Raw genomic sequence first — 21,705 nt, 5'->3', positions numbered from 1 at the left:
CAGTAGGATTAAATCCACAGGGGCAGCCAACCCCTGTGCAGTAGATGGTTTGTAAATAGGCAGTCTTTAAAGACTGAATAAAAACTTCAGAAAATTACAATAGATATGTAAAGCACCACCAAAACAAAGGGCTGTTTAAACTTCTTACTTTGTGTGTGTGTGTGTGTGTGTGTCAGGAGCGTCTTGAGAAACTGCAAGTCGCTTCTGGTGTGAGAGAATTGGCTGTCTGCAAGGACATTGCCCAGGGGACGCCCGGATGATTTGATGCTTTTATCATCCTTGTGGGAGGCTTCTCTTATGTCCACACATGAGGAGCTGGAATTGATAGAGGAAGCTCATCCGCCTCTCCCCGGATTCAAACCTGTGACCTATCGGTCTTCAGTCTTGCCGGCACAGGGGTTTAACCCACTTGCTAATGTTATATGTCTTTAAACTGACTGCCACGTACGGCACCAGAACATAGGGTTCTCTCAGGAAAATTTGGTCAGAGGAGTCTCAGCCACGACCTTCCTTTAAGGCTAAAAAGCAATACCTGCTGAAAATCCTATTTTAACACAAGCATGAATGGTACAACAGCCCTTTCCAGTTTCTTTCTGGCAACTCTATGGAACAGAAATCCAGTCCCTGGATTCCCAAAATCCCAGTTCAACATTCTAACGACTTACCCATACTTTAAGGCAGTATGGCATAAAGATCATTAAGAAAAGGGATGTGCATATGAAGCAAATGTTCATCATTGAAAGATTTCAATAAGTGATGTAAAAGAGTTAATTAATGAATTGGAATGGAAAATAATAGGGATAAAGGTTGGAAGAATGAAGATCAGTTGAGAGGAAGCAAGTTAAGGAAAATACAGAGGTCACATGAAAAACTCCGCTGAGTGCACCGTTTTTACTCAGAGGGCAAAGAACTAGTACTGAACGCAGAACAATATTTAACAACCATTATATATCTCCAAAGGAATTGTGATTGCAGAGTCCCTGATAAACTCTGTTCAGAAAGCAGATCTGCCTGTCAGTCAGCTTCTCTCTCTTCTTGATGCTCCCTCGCCACCCCAGGGTTTTTAATATATGGAAAAAGTCAGTCAGAATGGGGGTGGGGGTGGAGAGGTGGGATTGCCAGCTTTTCATCAGTCTTCCAAAATGATAAAATGTCCACAAAGTTTCAGGAAGGTCCAGACTGGAGTCTGAATTCTTCAGAAGGAACCCTGCTTCACCTCAGAGAGACTCTCAGTCTTGACTAGGAATTTGGCCAAATCCAATGCAATTCCCCAGCAATCACTATGATTTATTTATTTCACTGAAACACTTTTCTCCTGCCATTTATCATGGGATCATAGGACAGCATCCAGCGTAAACAATTTAAAGCACAGATTAAAACCATAAATAACTTAAGAAAGATAAACACATTAAACAAAGCAACAATTACACAAATTAAAATAATAGATGATGGTGGTGGTAGTGGTGGATGGAACAGACTCAAAGCATAATCCGAAAGAACCGATGACATCAAAACACAAAGGTCTACCATATTTTCTGGTGGCTGTTACTTTTACATTCCTAAAAATGCAAGAACAAGTAATATTTACTATCCCTTGGAAGGGAAACATTGTTTTCTGCCCAAAGTGTGATCTCACCTTAATAATGTATAATATAAGAGGGGATGAATGCCAAAGTCTTGCTCTGGATTGATAAATCTAGTTGGCTGAGTGCATTTCAAAGAGTAGTACATATATTTGCTCACATAACCATACCTTACTTTATCACCAACTGAACCCAAAATCACAACAATATCAAAACAATTGCTACAAACTTGCCTCAGGGATTAACGTGGTAAATCAGCTTCTCAATCTTGCTCTCCATTCATACATCTGGCTGGCTGCCTTTTTAAAGAGTAGCAAATACATTTGCCTCTATGTTTCAACCTTCATTTTGTCATCAATAGTGCTCAAAATAGATTTTTAAAATAGTTGTGATTTGTTTCCTAGATTATTTATTTATTTACGACATTTGTATGCCACCCTTCTCACCCCGAAGGGGATTCAGAGTGGCTTAAAAGTAATATGTAAATACAATATGTTATATTATTACCGTAGCACAATATTAGTATTATATATTACTATATTGTACTATGCCGTTATACTGTAATATTATTAGTGATATTACATGTAATATAACATTTATAATATCGTATTATTAGTATTATACTGTATCACATAATATTATCAGATAAGTCCCCCTAACAGGCTTTCCTCTTGTTAAATTGTCCAGACTGTCAAATTGCAGAACACATGTGTGAGGGACTTGGGAGGACTAAGATATTTTAAGAAAGCACATTTGGATGTAAGAGTATAAAATATGCTTTAACACAGCCACCACCGAATGGAGTCCTTTTAATGAAAAACAAACAGACTCCTGCCCTTTTTAACCCAGGGAATATCCAAATGTGTGTTCCTCTGGCTTAAAAAAAAGTCTTGCTTCCCATGAGGCCAAGCAGGGTGAGAACTTGCTTCAGATTTCAGCAGACTGCAGCATGCATGCCCTTTCATTAGTCACAAAACAGCCAGTAATTTCTTGACCTGACTCTAATTGTAGACACAGATGCCTATATAACTCTTCCCATAATACATACAATGGGCTTGGAAAGAACATCAAACGCCTCCACAGAATCTCGTAATTGCATGTATGAGACACTCATGAGTGTGTACCCAGCAAATGAAAATCTCACTTTACTTTACAGCTCCCTTTGATGAAAGAGGACATGACCACCACCATCACTGGGGGGTGGGGTGGGGTAGAGAATAAACAGAAATGTAAGGCCTATATGTGTAAATTTGCAGGTGACCACTAGGGAAACTATGTTTACAGGTAAGCAACCCATATTTTAACAGATATTGCATTAAAAGAATTCATGAGAATGTTATTCCAAGATAATCAGTGACTACATGGTCAAAATATTGGCCTAGGATTCAGTCTCCATTCAGATCTGAAACCCTAAGGGTGATCTCAAGAAAGCAAGCCTCTCTTGTTCTGGCCTATATTCCAGGAATCCTGAAAGGGTGAAAGGAAAAACAGGAGAAGCTTGGCAGTCAGGCAAGAAAAGAATGTAGCAGTATGTGTTGTTGAAGGTTTTCATGGGCAGAATCACTGGATTGCTGTGAGTTTTTCAGGCTGTATGGCCATGTTCCAGTAGTATTCTCTCATTTTCAGGTGGCCTCTGAAGATCCCGACCACAGATGTAGGTTAAATGTGAGGAGAGAAAGCTACTGAAATATGACCATACAGCCTGAAAAATTCACTGAAATAAATGAAAAGGTAATAATGATGATGATGATGATGACGACAACAACAACAACAATGGTTTGACTGGAACTTGAAGTTTTGAGCTTCGAACTATTTTGGAAACCATAATGCTCTGTACCTGTATACTGCAACCATTAAGCTTTCTGTGCCTGTTCTAAATAAATAAAGAAACATATTCTATTTCAACCAAAACAACAACAACAACTTTATTTTTGTACCCCACAGCAATCTCCCCAAAGGGACTCGGGGCTGCTTACATGGGGCTAAGCCCGATCATGGCTCTCTTCTAAACATTGCGAAGCCTACATCCAACCTGAGTGTATTTTCCCCCAAGAGAAATGGCTACCACAGTTTCTATTATACCAGGGCAGCAGAATGCTGAACAATCTTGATTTGCCAGTGTCCTTCCTGCCTGTTAATTTATCATGATATGAAATCCCACAGACACGCAGATGGTGTGATTTTTGCCATAGCAAAATGGAAGAACCTCCCACACATTTCAAACCGCCAGACCTGTTCCTGCATTGCAGCTGTTAAATGCGGAGGAGATCGCTTTGGATCAGGACTGGCAACCCTCTTTTATGATGTGCCAGACATGTGCTCGACAGGGCTCAGGCACAAAAGCTGCCCGTTCTGTTTGACTCACCCACAGGAGTGTTCAGTTCTGGCTATGTTTTGATGTCACACTGTTATTTCGAAATTCCTATTTCCTCCTCACCTTTAACATTGCACTTGAAGGTCTGACTTACGACACCGGTATTATTTTCTTTTTCTGCCGGCCATTCATACACGTAGACTGTTGTTCGCGATGACCCAGCATCCAGCACGATCCCATACTGGGAGAAAAGATTATATACATGTTAAAACCCAAGAATGAATTTATCCACAAAAGGGAAAAAAGAAAACTCAGCTTTTAGTAAAACAGCCTTGGGTCTTGTAAGCTTCCTAGCTTCTTGTACTTTAACTTCATTTTTCTTTGAACACTAAATATCTGCAATCCATTCATATGACACTTCTGTGATGATATGATTCCATTGTAACTACCATGAAATCTTGGTGTCTTTGGTGCGTGATGATTCCTTATGTCTGTAGTGTAGGAATTAATACTTGTTCTAATGTAGGTTCTTTGTCAGTTATATCTATGGCACATCTCAGCTACCAAACATATTTAATAATTGATTTCCCTTACTTGCCTTTTCCACTTTGACATTAAGCAAAGGCAGAAAGGATAATACCATCAACATGTTCTAACCAGCGGAGCAATAAGATAATTGCACCCATAAAGTTCAAATCCCTGCCTCGAGGAAAGCATGCACAGTCAAGAGAGATCTCTTTCAAGTGGACCTATAAGCCCTTTCAGGGGGGTAGATTTCAACCTTCGGGCACATAATTCTCTCAGCAATCCAACCATTTACATAACTATTTCCCCCAACTACCGCTGGTCCAACGAAAATATGTTTAGAGCCATTTTGAAAGGACTTTTCCAATTTTATGCAATTTTTCTTATCTATTTTAAGTGGGTTTTTAAAAAAAGAAATAACAGTAATAGTAACATAACAAGCATGAAAATGTTTCCAATAATAGCAAATGATTACTTTTCAAAAAAAGCAGTGGGAATGAAATGCAATATTTCCCAACCATTATGGTCTGGTTTGGGCAATGCTGTCTCCCTCTATGTTATTTTAAGCTCTGATTTTTATCATGTGGCAACCAGTAAGCAATATAGAGAACTAAAACCTTACCTTCCGATATTCTTTTATAGTCTTTATTTATTTACCTTATTTATATCCCGCCTTTCTCTACCCCAAGGGGGACTCAAGGCTAACATACTAACAATCACATATGAACATATTCAAAGACATAATAACCACTACTATGCTTTTTTTTAAAGCCAGGTGTCTAGTAATATTTTCATGTTTTCCTCCTTTCTGTTGAAATTGTCAACATGCTTGTGGATTTCAATGGCTTCTCTGTGTAATCTGACATGGTGGTTGTTAGCATGGTCCACCATTTCTGTGTTTTCAAATAATATGATGTGTCCAAGTTAGTTCAAGGTGCTCTGCTATGGCTGACATCTCTGGTTGAGTTCACACTTGCCTCAAACAGACAAGTTCTTTTTCCACAGATATATAAACCTCACTTGCCTAGTTTCCAACAGACCTCAAACCTCTGAGGATGCCTGCCACAGATGTGGGAGAAACATTAGGAGAGAATGCTTCTGGCACATGGCCACACAGCCCGGAAAACTCACAGCAATCCAGAGCTAGGACTGTTTCTGTTGTAAATTGCAACCTTCAAGCTTCCTCTAATAATTTGTTTATCTATAACCTATTGTTTACTTATTGTATGTATGTTCTGATATGCAGCTTTATTTCCTTGCTCTATGTTTTCCTGCAAACCATGTGATCTACTCTGAGACAAGCACAGAGAACAGATTTCTTTAGACTTTGGGACTGCTCAGATCGCAGACCTCCCAACACTTGCCTGCTGTTTATTGTAAGAGAGCTATTCTTATTGGATAGCACAGAAACTATTTCAAACATATATGTAACTGACTGATAAAAACAAAACTTTATTTATATACTGCTCTATCTCCCCAAGGGGACTCAGAGTGGTTCTCAAAGATCTGTTTAAACCACCACGTCTTCAAGCTCTTACAAAAGTAGGGAGGGATGGGGCCTGTCTTATTTCTCCAGGAAGGGTGTTCCAGAGGTGGGGGGCTACCACCAGTAAGGCCCTCTCTCTCGTCCCCACCAACAGTGCTTGTGATAGTGGTGGGAGCGAAAGGAGGGCCTCCCCGGAAGATCTTAAAGTTTGCACCGGTTCATAGAGGGAGATGCGATCGCAAAGATAGGCAGGGTAGTACATAACTGATAAGTTATATACGTATGTATGCTGAACACATGAAAGTTGTGAGTAAACCAAAATGTTATTTATTTTTTACCAAAGTCTACTTTATTTTGTCTCTTGAGTGTATAATATAAACAAGTTGTTTTATGGGAGAGTAGATATATTTTTGAGCACTGAAAAACACTTCTGAAGAACTGCTATTTTTATGCACTGGCATATTCTCTGTTTCCTAACAGATCAAAGACAACAGATTATTCAGTCTAACAACTGAAGCCAACTGCCTTGTATAATTACATTTTGTTGTATACCACTTGAGAAGATTCTACTTAAACGGGTTTTTGGCTCTTCTCTGAAAGGTTATGATCTCTAAAAAGTCATGATTTTCTAAAAATATCATGCTACGTAATTATAGCGCCACAGTTTCACTTTAATTTCCATGGTTCCCGTCTATGGAATACTGGGAGTTTCAGTTTAGGAAGAAACAATTAGAAATATTTGCTTGAAAGCTCTAGTGCCTCACTGAACCACAAACCCAATGAAATTGAAACCACAATGTTATACTGGTTTACTTCAAAACAGCTGCTGATTTTGATGATAATCTGCCAGTGTGTTCTTCTTGCCTACATAATCTGCCAGTGTGTTCTTCTTGCCTCCTTTGTCCTACATGTTGGTGCAATGCATAAAAAATAGATACAGACAAAATCCAAGAGTCATAGGCTTTGCCTGGGGTTGTCAAACTCAATGTTGAGGTGTGTGTTGTGCACATATTCCACACTGAAATGCTACATTATGACAGAGATATATGGTGGCATTGAAGGTAGATCACCCAAGCCAGGTGGCCAACACAGGTGTGATCTACACTAGCATATAAAATCCAGTTTATCTGCTTTGAACAGCATGATATGGCAGTATAGACTCATATTATCTGCTTGGATAATCTGAATTACATGGCAGTGAAGATGCAGCCACAGTTTCACTTCCCTACCCTAATCACATAGAGGGAGACAGCATTGCCCAGACCAAACCATCATGATTGGGAAATATTGCTTTAATTCATAAGTTGAAGAACTGAGGTTTGTATGTTTGTATGGAATCTATCTAAACAAGTTTTTTGCATAATAATGTTGATGATTAACTTTTAGTAAGAGAGAGCCAAGGTCGAAAGTATTATTATTAATATATCACTAAATCAGCAGCTGAGCTCTCACACAAAGTATGCAGTTAGTGTTACTTATGTTGTGTGTGGTCTGAAAAAAAAAAGAATTCATGACTCTTATACCATTAAAATTGCATAGGAGAGAATTCCAATACATATAACTTATGTGACAAGCTATACCCGTTGAAAATGCAGTTGGGAGCCCCTCCCCACAACACCAACTGCTACTCTGGGACCAGAGTAAAGAGAGGGGTCCAAGAAGATATTGTATTTATTTTATTTATTGTATTGTATATTACTTGTAAGCTGCTCTGAGTCCCCTTTGGGGTGAGAAGGGCAGCATATAAATGTCATAAATAAATAAATAAATAAATAAATTTTATACAGTTGTTGGAAGGCAAAGGGTCCCTTTCTTTTTTGATTTTTTTTATACACACACCTTACCTTCACACCTGGAGAAATGACCTCTTTCTGTTTCCACTGGACAAGAGTAATAGTAACAATAACTGCAATACTTAATAGAAGAAAGATGAAAGTGACAATGGTGGGCATTTTGTACAGGACTCGGAAACCTAAAAATAAGAAAGGAGAAAAATTATGTTATGCATTTGAAAGCATTAATTGCATTATTAATTTTGTCCCGCCCCCTCCGAGTAGTAATCTATGAAGTCCAAGGTCCAATTTTCTTGGGACTAAGAAGGCCAAGAGTGTATCTACACTGGAATCATGGGAGCTGTAGCTTTGCAAAGTCTTTCCCCTTGGATGACTCTTTTTTCACTTCTAATCTAAATGCTACAGAGAGATTGCCAATTTTGAAGGACAAACATGTCCCACAGTGACCTGCTATAAGCAATGAATACAGACACCCAGATGAAATTTGGCTGCAAACTATGCTGCTATATTTCAGTGGCAAGCACTGAAAGCCTTTAACACAAAAGGGGAACACTTCTTTTAATGGTTCTTTTTTCCTGATCTGATGCCAAATTTCAGCAGCAAACTACAAAAGCACATTTAAAATAAGCATTTGCTCTTGCACTTCAATGGTGCTGGGCAGGTCACCAACAAAATGTGATGGTGCGGTTTCTGGGCAAATGTTAGTGACATTGATTTGGGGGGAGGAGCTGAGAGCGTTTTTTGCTGCACCTGTACAACATCATTGAGGGGCACAGAACAAGTCTATAATAATATGTCACACAATTCTCTCCTTCAACATAGTGTTTCAATTTCCAGGATTTGCTATCTGATTTGCTCCCTCTCTATACCTATGGCTTTGGTCACTGGTAGGTTTGCAGCCCTGGGTATTTTAGAGTAAGGGTTTTGTTTTTGTGTGCTTTCCTGGTGAATCTGAGATTCCTTCTACACTGCCATATAATCCAGATGATCAAAGCAGCTAATCCACATTATCTATTTTGAATTGGATTATATGAGCGTACTCTGCCATATAATCCAGTTCAAAGCAGATAACCTGAATTTTATGTAGCAGTGTAGAAGGGGCCTGAATCGACTGGAACATGCACCTTCCTCCTTTGCTTCACTGAGATAGAAAACTTATAATTTCAGCGCCTTGGACAGCTCCTCAAAAGTTATCCAAAAACCAGAGGTAGATGGAAGCTACCTCTATTTAAGGCTATTCTTACTATTTTAGAAGTAATAAATTTAAACACATTTTCAGGAAAGTAACAAGGTTTTATATTTGAGGATCTGATTAGGAGAATAGTGGTAGAATGCAGATTTGAGTGACTGGTCGTTTTTGTGCTAGGGATACATGTTCATTCACTTAGGATGAACATGCCCCAGAGCCTGCCTCAGGGGAGCGTGCTTGCTCCATCAGTGTTTAACATTTACACACATGATCAGCCACTGCCAGGAGGGACAGAGAATTTCATCTATGCTGACGATCGTGCCATCACTACTCAAGCAGGGAGCTTTGAAATGGTTGAACATAAGATCTCTGAAGCTTTAGTGGCTCTTACTGACCATTACAGCAAAAACCAGATGATTCCTAATCCATCTATAACACAGATGTGTGCTTTACATCTTAAGAAGAGACAAGCATCTCGAGCTCTGAGGATTTCCTGGGAAAGAATCCTACCAGAGCATTGCAGCACACCAAAATACCTGGGAGTTTCTCTGGACCGTGCTCTGATTTACAAGAATCACTGCTTGAATATCAAGCAAAAGTGGGTGCTAGAAATAATAGCATACAAAAGCTGACTGGCACAACCTGGGGATCACAACCAGACACAGTGAAGACATCTGCCCTTGCGCTTTGCTACTGTGCTGCTGAATATGCACACCCAGTTGGAATACATCTTATCACATTAAAACAATAAATGTGGCTCTTAATGAGATATGCTGCATTATCACAGCATGTCTATGCCCTCCACTACTGGAGAAATTACACTGTTTAGACAATGTCGCACCACCTGACATCCATAGGGAAGTAGAAGCCAGTAATGAAAGAACCTAAGCATTGATATCTCTAGCCCATCCTCTGTTCAAATATCAGCCAGCAAGCCAAAGCCTTAAATTGGGAAACAGCTTCCTAAGATCTACAGAGATACTTGCAGGAACACCTCAGCAAGTGAGAGTTCAAAAGTGGCAGGCTAAAACCTAGAACCTCAATGAGTGGCTGATACCAGATGAGAAACTTCCTCCTGGGCACACAGAAATCTGGGTGACTTGGAAGGCACTGATCAGACTGCGCTCTGGCACCACAAGATACAAAGCCAATCTTAAGAAATGGGGCCACAAAGTGGAGTCCATGACAGGCAAGTGTGAAGAAGAGCAAACCACAGATCACATACTACAATGCAGTCTGAGCCCTGCCACATACACAATGAAGGACCTTCTTACAGTGCTTGAAGTGGCCAGCTTCTGGTCAAAGGAAATTTAGTATAATGCCAAGTTTTTAACTTCGTGATTTTTTAAAATGCATTATAATTGTATTTCAATTTGCTTCTGACACAATAAATAAATACTTAGGACATACATGTCAAATGCAAGGCCCATAGGACAATTCTGGCTCGCCACATCATTTTATGTGGCCTGCAAGACTTTCAATTTTAAGGCAGCATCATTACATTTATACAATCTTCCAATTACAAATGGCCCTTTGAAGGCAACCATAAAGCTAATGTGACCTTTGGTGAAAATGAGTTTGACACCCCTGACTTCAGACATATTTTTATACACACAGACACACCCAAAGAAAAATACAGACCATACTATAACATTTTAGAATACAGGTATTCAGTTTAAGTTCCCTGTTCTCCTCATGGATGATTCATCATCTCATCAAGATTCTTTAGAAACAGAATTAGTAATACTTCCTTACCTCAGAGCCTTCTGGCATAAGTGAATCCATTAAAAGTATGGGAGGTACTTGATTACTATATAATAACATTATCTTTAATTAGCAGAATTTGACTGCTCCTTGTCTCCATCAATTGCTTAATTGTTTTCATCAGATACAGGTATACTTTTGAACAACCTTCGATTTTGTTTTGCTTTTCATGATGTAAGAAAAGTTACATACAGAGCCAACATTCCCATTAGGCAAAGTAAAGCAACCACTTCAGGTGGCAGGCATGGGACAGGCAACAATGGCATTTCCCAGCTCAGCGACAGCAGCAATTCTCCTGAGATCCAGGCCATTTTTCCTTCATGGCAACATGTCCTATACATCTTGCCCCACACCTCCAAAATTAAATTGTTGAGGACCCTAATAAGTTGCTGTTGTTGAAGTAAAATTTCACTCTCTGTCCCAGTCCATACAAAGAAAGGGGTGCCATCTTGTTGACTGCATCAGCAAAACAACTCGGGCAAATCCAAATGACATGCAAGTATTTAAGGTGTCTTATTCCCCTAATACTTATGAAAATCAATATCCTGCTAGAACTGGTTTTTCCTGCATTTACCTTTGGTTATTCCAGAAAATTCTACCTGCGTATACCCTTAATTTGTTATTGTGTGCCTCTAAGTCATTTCTGACTTATGGTGATCCTAAAGTACACATATCACAAATTTTCATTGGCTGAATTTGTTCAGAGACGTTTGTCTCTGAGGCTGAGAGAGCGTGACTTGTCCAAAGTCACTCAATGGGTTTCCATGGCTGAGTGAGTATTCAAATCCTGGCCTCATCGTCTTAGCATGACACTCAAATTAATATACCAAACTGGCTGATATAACCATAAAGTTTATTATGATCACAATTGAAAGTAAAGTGGAAATGGATCCTCAGTATCAGGGCAAACATTAAAGCAGTATTTCATTTAGGATCTTCTTTGTCACATTCATCACTGAACTCAGCACATAGTAGTTGCAAGCAGATGATAAATCCAAGCCCAACCTATTAACCTTTTGGCAGAAACACACCTTATGCCCTTGTGTCAGATGAATGTTTAATTACAAGGTAATTAGATTATAAAAGGTTCATGACACTGAAAGTAAAATTGGCTCCAAAATAAACCCAACCAACCAAACAAGGTTTCTAGAAAAGCAAGCGTTTACTCTATCCACACTTGTAAACCTGAAGCTTCAAAGCAATTGTTTGTTATGATAAGTCTATAATAGTTTAAACTGTAATTACATTTTTTACATTTTCTGTTTATTCAAAAGTAGCTGGGATTATGACCTTCTGAATGACTTTTTTTAAAAATCTCAGTGCCTAAGCCTCTGTCCTATGGTATACCACACACCTAACTATGCTTGTGCTATAACTATAAAAGCAACTAAACTCAGCTACATTGCAAAAGGAATTAGGTTATTCAGATTACATTACTATGAACCAGGACAAACATTAAGATCTTCTGGGGAGGCCCTGCTTTCGGTCCCACCTCCTTCGCAGGTGCTGCTGATGGGGATGAGTGACAGGACCTTCTCAGTGGTGGCCCCTTGGCTGTGTAACTCCCTTCCTAGTGATGTGAAATCAGCCTCCTCCTTCCTGGCATTTAAAAAAACAAGTAAAATCTTGGCTTTGGAACCAGACATTTGGAGCAACAATGCAATGGACAGCCGGGAATCAATATGACTGTAACTGGAATGGCTCGTGGACTCTGATTATGGACTACGTGGTTTGTTTTAATTGCTGTTTTAAATTCTATTTTAATTGTATTTTATATATGTTTGGTTTATGTTCAATGATTTAATGTTTAATGTATTTATAACTGTTATATTTATGTTTGATGTGGCATCGCATTTTGTCAAGTTGTAAGCCGCTCTGAGTCCCCCCCCCCCTTGGGGTGAGATAGGGCAGGATAAAAACACAGCAAATAAATAAATAAATTACAATTGTAATGTAATTCAGCCATGAGTTAGTTACTGAAGAAAACTGTGTAACACGTTATTATAACGAAGGATCTTTAAGTTGTATACGTATACAGGATATATATGAATTCCAAGAGACTCACTCCCAGGGAAGTAGGATGTGTGGCTAGAACTGAAGTCTTATAGTGGTTCCTGACATTATTACAGGAGTAAATCAATATTTTAATATACTTATATGGATGAGAGTGAAATTTTGCTCAGATTGACCGACTAATCCAAGCATCCTGAGAGTTCAGCAGGGAGAACGACATTGGGGGAGAGGGGGAGGAAAATAAAATCAATTGATGTGAAGCAGTCAGCTATAAAATGTAAAGATGAGTTTTAAAAACTCTGTACCATATTAGCCTGGGCCCAAAGCCTAAAAATATTTTTAACTACAACTTATAGAATCTCCTTAGTGGAGAATTCTGGAATTAGAATCTATGCTACATTTTTCAAGTTTTGGCCTGGCCAGTAAAAATCAGAAATGTCCAAATGTGTGTATGTATATGTGTGGACATATGCCTTCTGTTTGAATTCAACTCCACACTTCCAAGTCTCAAGTCCTCAATGAGGAACAATTTAATTAGCTTAGAATAGGCTGGGGTTTCCCCTTCCCACGTGCCTCCTGTACAACAGAATGTATCTATATCTTCTCTCCTCTGTGTCTCTGCTCTCATTCTGGTTGGTTGTGTAGAATGAATACTTTTCTACTGCAAGCCTTTACTTATGACTTCAGCTGTTTACATCTTAGGCCTCTTCCACACAGCTGAATAAAATCCCACATTTTCTGCTTTGAACTGGAATATATGGCAGTGTGGACTCAGATGACCCAGTTCAAAGCAGATATTGTGGGATTTTCTGCCTTGATATTCTGGGTTATATGGCTGTGTGGAAGGGCCCTTAGAGTATGCTGTATGAATTGAGATCTCTCTCTGCATGCGTGTCAGAGAAATGTAGTGATTGTTGTTTTTTCCCTTCCTTCAAACCTTAGAAGAGATGGGTTATAGAGTAGCTCAGACCCAGTTCTTTTACCATTAAGAAATGTAGTTAGTTCTTATTATTGTAAATAAACCTTTTGTGATTTTTAAGACTGGACTCTGCACCTTTGCCTGCCTACGCTCTACATTCTTTACAGCCACAACCAACGACACTTCATGCTCTGCTGGTTGTGAACTGATTGCTCAACTTTTAGTATCCTGTTTGTATTTTGGATGCTCTGTTATTTTGGGGTAGTTTTCCCTAACAAAATCCTAACACTTTCAAGTCACCTTCTGTGCTGTCACGCGCTGGGCCTATAATAATTATCTTTTGAACGGGACATGCTCTTTGTGCCCAGCGGGAAGCCGGGTTGCCTTGGCTGAAAGGCCCTAAGGATTTTCCTATACAAAAGTCTTTAGATGCTTGAAAAGATTAACAAAGTCCTTTATTATTGCTTAGATCTTCAACAATTTAAAGAAACACTTCTCAGATCTTCAACAAGTCAAATAAATGCTTTTTAACTTGCCCAAATGGACAGGTAACTGGCTTCGTGAACTGTTTCTTTTCTTTAAGAGGAAAACTCTTTTTAACCCCTCCCAGGCAATCTACTTTCTATGCTTGCTGGTGTGGGCTTTACTCCCGGCTCCAATTACTTCTGGTTACCCGAGTAGACCTACCAGCCAAGGCTTTATAGATTCTCCAGCTGGAGTTCTTTTGGATCTTTTCCACGAAAGATGTGGAGCTGTTTCCCCCGGATGCTTCTGTTTCCCCCGGATGCTGTGAGAAACGAAGCTTGTCTACAGATGGAGCTGATCCGCGTCCTGTAGCTAAGCTTTCCACTATAAGACTAAACTAAAAATTGTTCCCTTTCCCTCCCAGAGCCCTGGAAAAAGGGGCGGAACCAAAACTTAACAATGATAGACAGGTCATTGGACCTATAATTGCAAACCAAGGAAAGCCACCTTACTGCAAAATGCATGGAACCTTGGAATATATGCGAACACTCAATAGAAAGAAAATGAAGCTGAAGCTCCTGGTACAGCCATACCAGCACACCTTCTGTCAACTTATGATGACCCCAAGTATTTCAAAAGGGTTTTTTAGGCAAGGAATACTGAGAGGTAGTTTTGCAGTTCCTTCCTCTGAAATACAGCCAATAGCACTTAGTATTCATTGGCGGTCACCCATCCGAGTACTGACCTTGTTTAGCTTCCAGGATCAGACAAAACCTGGTGCCTTTGGGGTATTTAAGGCAGTCTACTACATAATCAAAATATACCAAAAGAAACAATAAAATAGAATCTAAATAAACATTAGGAAGAGCTTCCCTGCTAATCCTCCTTGAATTAACACTGTAAGAATTAAAAGGGTACCAAGCAATTCTAAGACTATAAAGGGACAAAGGAAGTGGTTGAATGTCTTAAAAATCAATTACCATACATACCCCAATCTCTTAATATTATCTCAAACTGCAGTTGTATGTCACAATTGGACTAGTATCATTCTGAAGCAAGAGATAAAATAAATACAGTCAATTCTCAAGCCCTAATTCGGCTAGATGTTGGACCACACAGGAACATTTGTCTTCGATAGCTTACTGATGTTGAAAAGAGTCATTTCCCACAAAGCTGGCTCTGAAACGAGCCTCCTCTGCAACACCAAAACATGTGTTCAGCGAGCTATGTTAAATATAGGTGTCCTCAAAGAAAAATGTGTAACATCAACTGAAATGTGTCTTGGCACGTTTTCATGCCAATCCACCGTAAATGCTACTAACCTGTTTGTTCACAGGGCTGGCGGGACAGCGCAGTAAACATCTCTTTTTATTCAAACTAAGTAAGAGAAACACACGTTCAGCATGAGAGTTGTTTGTGAAAAAATACAAATAAACAAGTGACAGTTGTAAACTTAAAACCATTTCAAGGCTTACAGAGGAATGAGGGATAAGCAAAAACTTCCTGGAAACAGCAAGGGCCAAAAAGCACTGGATTCACAAATAGTTTGAAATGGAAGACAGGCATGGCTATGGCCGTTTCCATATCGTAGTACAACATTATTCAAATAGGTAGGATAGTTAGTCAGGTATTACTGGTATCAAAGATGAGGTGGCTAAATTGAAAATCTCTAGCACTTTGGACTATGAGTACAGGAAACAATATGGAGGAATATTCAGGAAATAATAACTTCCAGAAATAATAATAATAATAATAATAATAATCAGGGAGAAACGTTTCCTGCTCTACTAGTTCTCTCCTGGCAGATAGTTGGAGAGGTTGCTTTGCAAATGCAGCTAGCCATTTGCAGTATAAGCACCTATTATAAAGGAGTAATATAATATTATTATATTAATATATAATATTAATATATTACTCCTTTACTCCACCTCATTATTTTCCCTAATCTCTAGCTAAGATCTACACAGCAGAGTATAAATATATGCCAATGTTGTTACTAATGATGGTGTGAATACATGTCCATGTAAAATATAGTAAACACATCTTCAAAATACTAAAAAAAAATATGCCTAGTACTTTTCCAGACAGAGTACAGCTTAAATACGTATCTTTCTAAAATATGCAAAACATTGCCTTATGATTGAGAAAAAAGTGTACTTGTAAAAGGACAAGGAAACAGAGGCTGGATGGCCATCTTTCAGGGGAGCTTTGAATGTGATTTTCCAGCTGGCAGGGGGATGGACTGGATTGCTCACGAGATCTCTTCCAACTCTATGATTCTAAGCCAAGGATAAGCTATAATGTGAGGGGTTGCCTTTATTTTTCAAGAAGCAGGGAAACAGAAGAGACAAGAAACAGAAGGATGGCAAACAAACTCTGTGTGCATGTCTCTGTGTGTTTGAGCAAAAGGGAAACAGAACAAGCAAAGCAGAGAGGAAATACATGGTATCTGTCAAGCTGTCACAGAGAGGTACTTAGGTTGTGTGTTGATTCACGCGGATGGAAGTTCATGTGTTGAGAAACTAAATGCAGTGTTTGGTTAATGCAGACATGAATGAATCCTAATTATGCCTAGCATGGGAACACTTTAAGCAAGAGGAAGAACACATTGAATGGCATGTGACAGGGAAGGAAGCATACCCGGAGAGATATCTATGTGCCTGGAAAACGAAGCGCACATATCTGCAGAGACTGTGTGTGCAATGCTGGAGAAGAGTGACAGAAAGATACACACATTGTGAGTGAGCGAGGATGTCCAAAGGGCAATAAATGTCTTTTCTTCTATGCCCGGGGGGATAATTGCCACAGCTTGCAGTTGTTTCCTGTGCAAGCCATCAGATCTTGAAGACCCTTCTTGGCAGGAAAGGCACCACTAGGCCTGGGCAGTGACACTCTTAGGCAGCAAAAACAAAATGAGAAAGATATCCATGTTGTTCAGGCCACTAGGACCTCTTCTAGAGGAGTGCTAACTTCTCCTTTCATACAACTGTTTCCCAATACAGTTGTGATGCTGTGCAATATATTGTTTTGAAGGGGAAAAACCCAACCAGCCAATAATTATCCATTCCCACAGATCAGATTCTTCTACTGCTGTATCCTTTAGCAATATCCTTGGATGCTTGGGTAAGAGCCACTCCTTCGACACAGGGAGGCTTTCCATAGGCTACAAACCCTACGACACTCTGGATTTATTTATGTATTTATGACATTTATATCCTGCCCTTCTCAGCCCAAAGGCTTACAAGTTATATGTACATACAATATATTATATTGTTAGCATAGCACAATATTAGTATTATATATTACTACATTGTACTATACCACTATACTGCAATATTACTAGTAATACTGCATGCAGTATAAAATATATAATTATTATATTATTATATTGTATTATTAGTAGTATTATTTATTTATACTAATTTATTATTAGTATTATATTGTATTACAATATTATGCCCAATATCATATGTACATACAATATATTATATTATTAGCATAGCACACTATTAGTATTATATATTACTACATTGTACTATACCATTATACTGCAATATTATTAGTAATCTTACATGTAATATAAAATATATTATTATATTATATTATTATATTGTATTATTAGTATTTATTTATACTAATTAATTATTAGTATTATATTATATTACAATATTATGCTCAATATCATATGTACATACAATATATTATATTATTAGCTTAGCACACTATTAGTATTATATATTACTACACTGTACTATACCACTATACTGCAATATTATTAGTAATCTTACATGTAATATAAAATATATAATTATATAATTATATTGTATTATTAGTAGTATTACATTGTATTACAATATTATGATCAATATTATATGTACATACAATATATTTTTAGCAAAGCACAATATTAGTATTGTATATTACTATATTGTACTATATCTCTATTCTGCAATATTATTAGTAATATTTCATGCAATGTAAAATATATAATTATTATTTTGTCTTATTAGTATTATATTGCATTACAATATTATGATCAATATTATATGTACATACTATATATTATATTTTAGCAAAGCACAATATTAGTATTGTATATTACTATATTACTATATTGTACTATACCACTATACTGAAATATTACATGTAATATAAAATATATTATAATATTGTATTATTAGTAGTCTTATATTGTATTACAATATTCTGATCAATATTATATGTACATACAATATATTATATTTTTAGCATATATTGTCGAAGACTTCCATGGCTGGAATCACTGAGTTGTTGTAGGTTTTTCGGGCTATATAGCCAAGTTCTAGAAGCATTCTCTCCTGACATTTCGCCTGCATCTATGGCAGGCATCCTCAGAGGTTGTGAGGATGCCTGCCATAGATGCAGGCAAAATGTCAGGAGAGAATGCTTCTAGAACTTGGCTATATAGCCCAAAAAACCTACAACAACCCATTTTTAGCACAGTACAATATCAGTATTGTATATTACTATATTATAAATATGTACAACACAATAGCCCACTTGTACACAGAAAGAAAAATAAATCAGATATATATATATATATATATATATATATATATATATATATATAATTTTAGTCCACCAGAAGAAGGCCTGGAGTGAGGCCGAAACCGGTCGTGGACTACGGATTTATGTTCAACTCGACGCAAGAACATACACATTGATACTTTTTTGAGTGACTGTACTAAATGCATATAATATTGTATTGTGAATGCTATGATTTGGAACTATATAATAAGTCTCACCAGTCACATTATTGGCTGAACTGATTGATTTTTCTTTCTGTGTACAAGTGGGCTATTGTGTTGTACGTATTAACTCAGGAACCCATCCGTATTGTATATTGTAAAATACAACTATACTACAATATTTTTTATGCATTCATAGATGTACCGGACACCTGAGCGCAGATGTTGTTTCTCTATGGGTCCTTCCGCCATCTGAATGCCTCTAGTGCAAGGTATGGGCAAACTTGGGCCCTGCAGGTGCTTTGGACTTCAACTCCCACCATTCCTAACAGCCTCAGGCCCTTTCCTTTTCCCCCTCAGCCGCTTAAGCGGCTGAGGGGGAAAAGGAAAGGGCCTGAGGCTGTTAGGAATGGTGGGAGTTGAAGTCCAAAGCACCTGCAGGGCCCAAGTTTGCCCATGCCTGCTCTAGTGGCTTTGCTCCCTCACACAAACACAGCTAAGATGTAAAAACATTGGCACTATCAATTGGGGAATGATAGTACTCAGCACCTTCACTATTTGGAAACCCACTGAAGGGTCTCAGGGAGCCCTGGCACGCCTGGGTTGCCCTGAAACCCCAAAGGAAAGGCCACCCTGAGGACCTCTTACCCTCAGCACCAGCTCCTTCTGCTGCAGCTGCTGTTTCTTCTTCTTCTTCAGCCTGTGGTCCCGAAGCTCATGCTTCCTTGGCGGGGCGAGGAAGGGAAGGGATTCTCTCCTGCGTGGAGGTGGGAGGGCAGGGCTGCGGCGGTGGCTGCTGTGGCTCCTCAGACCTGGGACTCATCCTTCCCAGAGCCAGGAATGAGACGCACTGGAAGGAGGGAGGGAGGGAGGAAGGGGATGACGAAGAAGGAAGGACCCCTCCCGCAGTCAGAATGAGGGAGAAACCGGCAGCCGCTCTTTGCCGGGCTCCCTCTCGGATGAGGGTGATGATGGTGATGCCTTCAACTCCTCCTCGTCCTCCTCGTCCTCCTCCTCCTGCCCTGGGTTTCTCCTTCTGCCAAAAGGAGGGAGGGAAGGACTGTCAGAAAGGGAGGGGAGGGCTTTCTCGAAGGAGGGAAGGAAGCTCCCAGCTCCATTCACCTTCGCAGCAGACTGTCTCCTCCCTCCTTCCTTCCCCGCAACCTTCCTCCTTCTGGCAAGGCTTCAGACAGTCTTACCTGAGACATACAAAGGGACTTCCTCCTGGGTAAACAGGCTGATTCATAGAATCATAGAGCTGGAAGGGACCTCATGGGTCATCCAGTCCAACCCCTGCTAAGAAGCAGGAAAATCGCATTCAAAGCACCCCCGACAGATGGTCATCCAGCCTCTGTTTAAAAGCCTCCAAAGAAGGAGCCTCCACCATACTCTGAGGCAGAGAGTTCCACTGCTGAACAGCTCCCACAGTCAAGGAAGTTCTTCCTAATGTTCAGATGGAATCTCCTTTCCTGTAATTTGAACCCATTGCTCCAAGTACTTTGAACCCATCGCTTCAAGTCCTGATCTCCAGGGCAGCATTCTTTGACATCCTTTCATATATTTAAACATGGTGGACATGTCTCCTCTAAACCTTCTCTTCTGCCGGCAAAACATACCCAGTTCTTTAAGACACCCCTCATAGGGCAGGGTCTCCCGACCTTTGATCATTTTAGTCTGGACATGTTTCAACTTATCAATATATCTCTTGGATTGTGGTGCACAGAATTGGACACAATATTTCAGGTAAGGTCTAACCAAAGCAGAATAGAGAAGCACCATGACACTATACTTCTTTGGATGTGGGCCAAAATCCCATTGCTCTTTAAGCTGATGCATTGCATTGTAGGCTCATGTTCAACTTGTGGACTGCTAAGACTCAAAGATATCTTTCATATTTCCTGTTGTTGAGCCAGGTGTGTGCAAGCACGATACAGATCCTCCTCCTTGATTTCCTTTGACTTAAGCCCAGGCTACCTTGTCATTGGGATAACTGGAGCAAATGCACCCACCCACCCCTTCTTATGTAGCAATGCTACAAGATAGCAGTGCTCCTGGGAAGAAGGAACCTGTAGATCAGTGGTTCTCAACCTGTAGGTCCCCAGGTGTTTTGGCCGACAACTCCCAGAAATCCCAGCCAGTTTACCAGCTGTTGGGATTTCTGGGAGTTGAATGCCAAAACATCTGGGGACCCACAGCTTGAGAACCACTGCTGTAGATCATCACCCTTTCTACAAGGGCTGGTAGCATTTCTCACAAATTCTGATCCTATTTACCAGAAGTTGAGGAAATATGATCCAAATAAGAACATTGTCACCCTACTACCACCATCCCATGAAATTTTCCTTCAGCTCCCAAATTCCTAGAATTACAATAATTTAAAACTTCAATCGAGTCTTCAAAAATTGAGTGCAGATAGTCAAAGAAGAGATGCAGATAAAGTTATTGTTGTAACTATAGCAAATAACAGCATTCTAAGTATGAATGGATTTCTGTGTCTCACTCTTTGGAATGCTAGACCGAAGGAACATTTTATAGGATTCTTATTTGGAAGGAATGAGTTCCTCCACCTCTGCCATAGCTACATCTCTATTATATCTGCAACATCTCAGTTATGTCAGCTGGATGCAGACTGGATGACCAGAATCCCCCCTTCTCAAGTCATGGAAGGAACTATCTCATTATGTTTCCTTTTTTTTTTTTCAAAACAGATCCTGTTTTGCTTACCCTCATATAAGCATATCATATCAACATGAAGGGAATGCACCACAGTGGAGTCCCGATAAGAATATACCATTTTTAAAATGCAGGTAATGTGTGCAGAAATGTCTATCTCAAAGTCTACTTAAGTTTGGAACACACAGCAATGTTTACTTTACAATGTTTGCCTTCCAGATAAACAGCTTTTAGGATTACTGATCAAAAGGTAT

The 21,705-nt window shown here is 39.2% G+C and overlaps 1 protein-coding gene across 2 annotated transcripts in view; it reads right to left on the bottom strand.

Annotated features, from left to right (window-relative positions):
• The window catches only part of ENTPD3 (ectonucleoside triphosphate diphosphohydrolase 3), a 31,091-nt gene extending 11,128 nt beyond the window's left edge, over window positions 1-19,963 (bottom strand). The window contains exons 1-4 of one of the 2 annotated variants that reach the window (XM_060781846.2): window positions 19,427-19,963; window positions 15,374-15,428; window positions 7,753-7,880; window positions 4,021-4,138 (exon numbers count right to left, since the gene is read on the bottom strand). In XM_060781846.2, the coding sequence (XP_060637829.2) occupies window positions 4,021-4,138; window positions 7,753-7,880; window positions 15,374-15,413 (286 nt within the window). In that variant the 5' untranslated portion in view covers window positions 15,414-15,428; window positions 19,427-19,963. Of the gene's footprint in view, window positions 1-4,020; window positions 4,139-7,752; window positions 7,881-15,373; window positions 15,429-16,691; window positions 16,809-19,426 lie in introns of those variants that run through there. The other variant, XM_067470217.1, reaches the window with a different exon arrangement.
• Window positions 19,964-21,705: the final 1,742 nt, after the last annotated feature.

Source organism: Anolis sagrei, chromosome 6 (assembly GCF_037176765.1).
Source record: "Anolis sagrei isolate rAnoSag1 chromosome 6, rAnoSag1.mat, whole genome shotgun sequence".
Taxonomy (NCBI): Eukaryota; Metazoa; Chordata; class Lepidosauria; order Squamata; family Dactyloidae; genus Anolis; species Anolis sagrei.
This window is presented reverse-complemented; position numbering and strand designations above follow the sequence as displayed.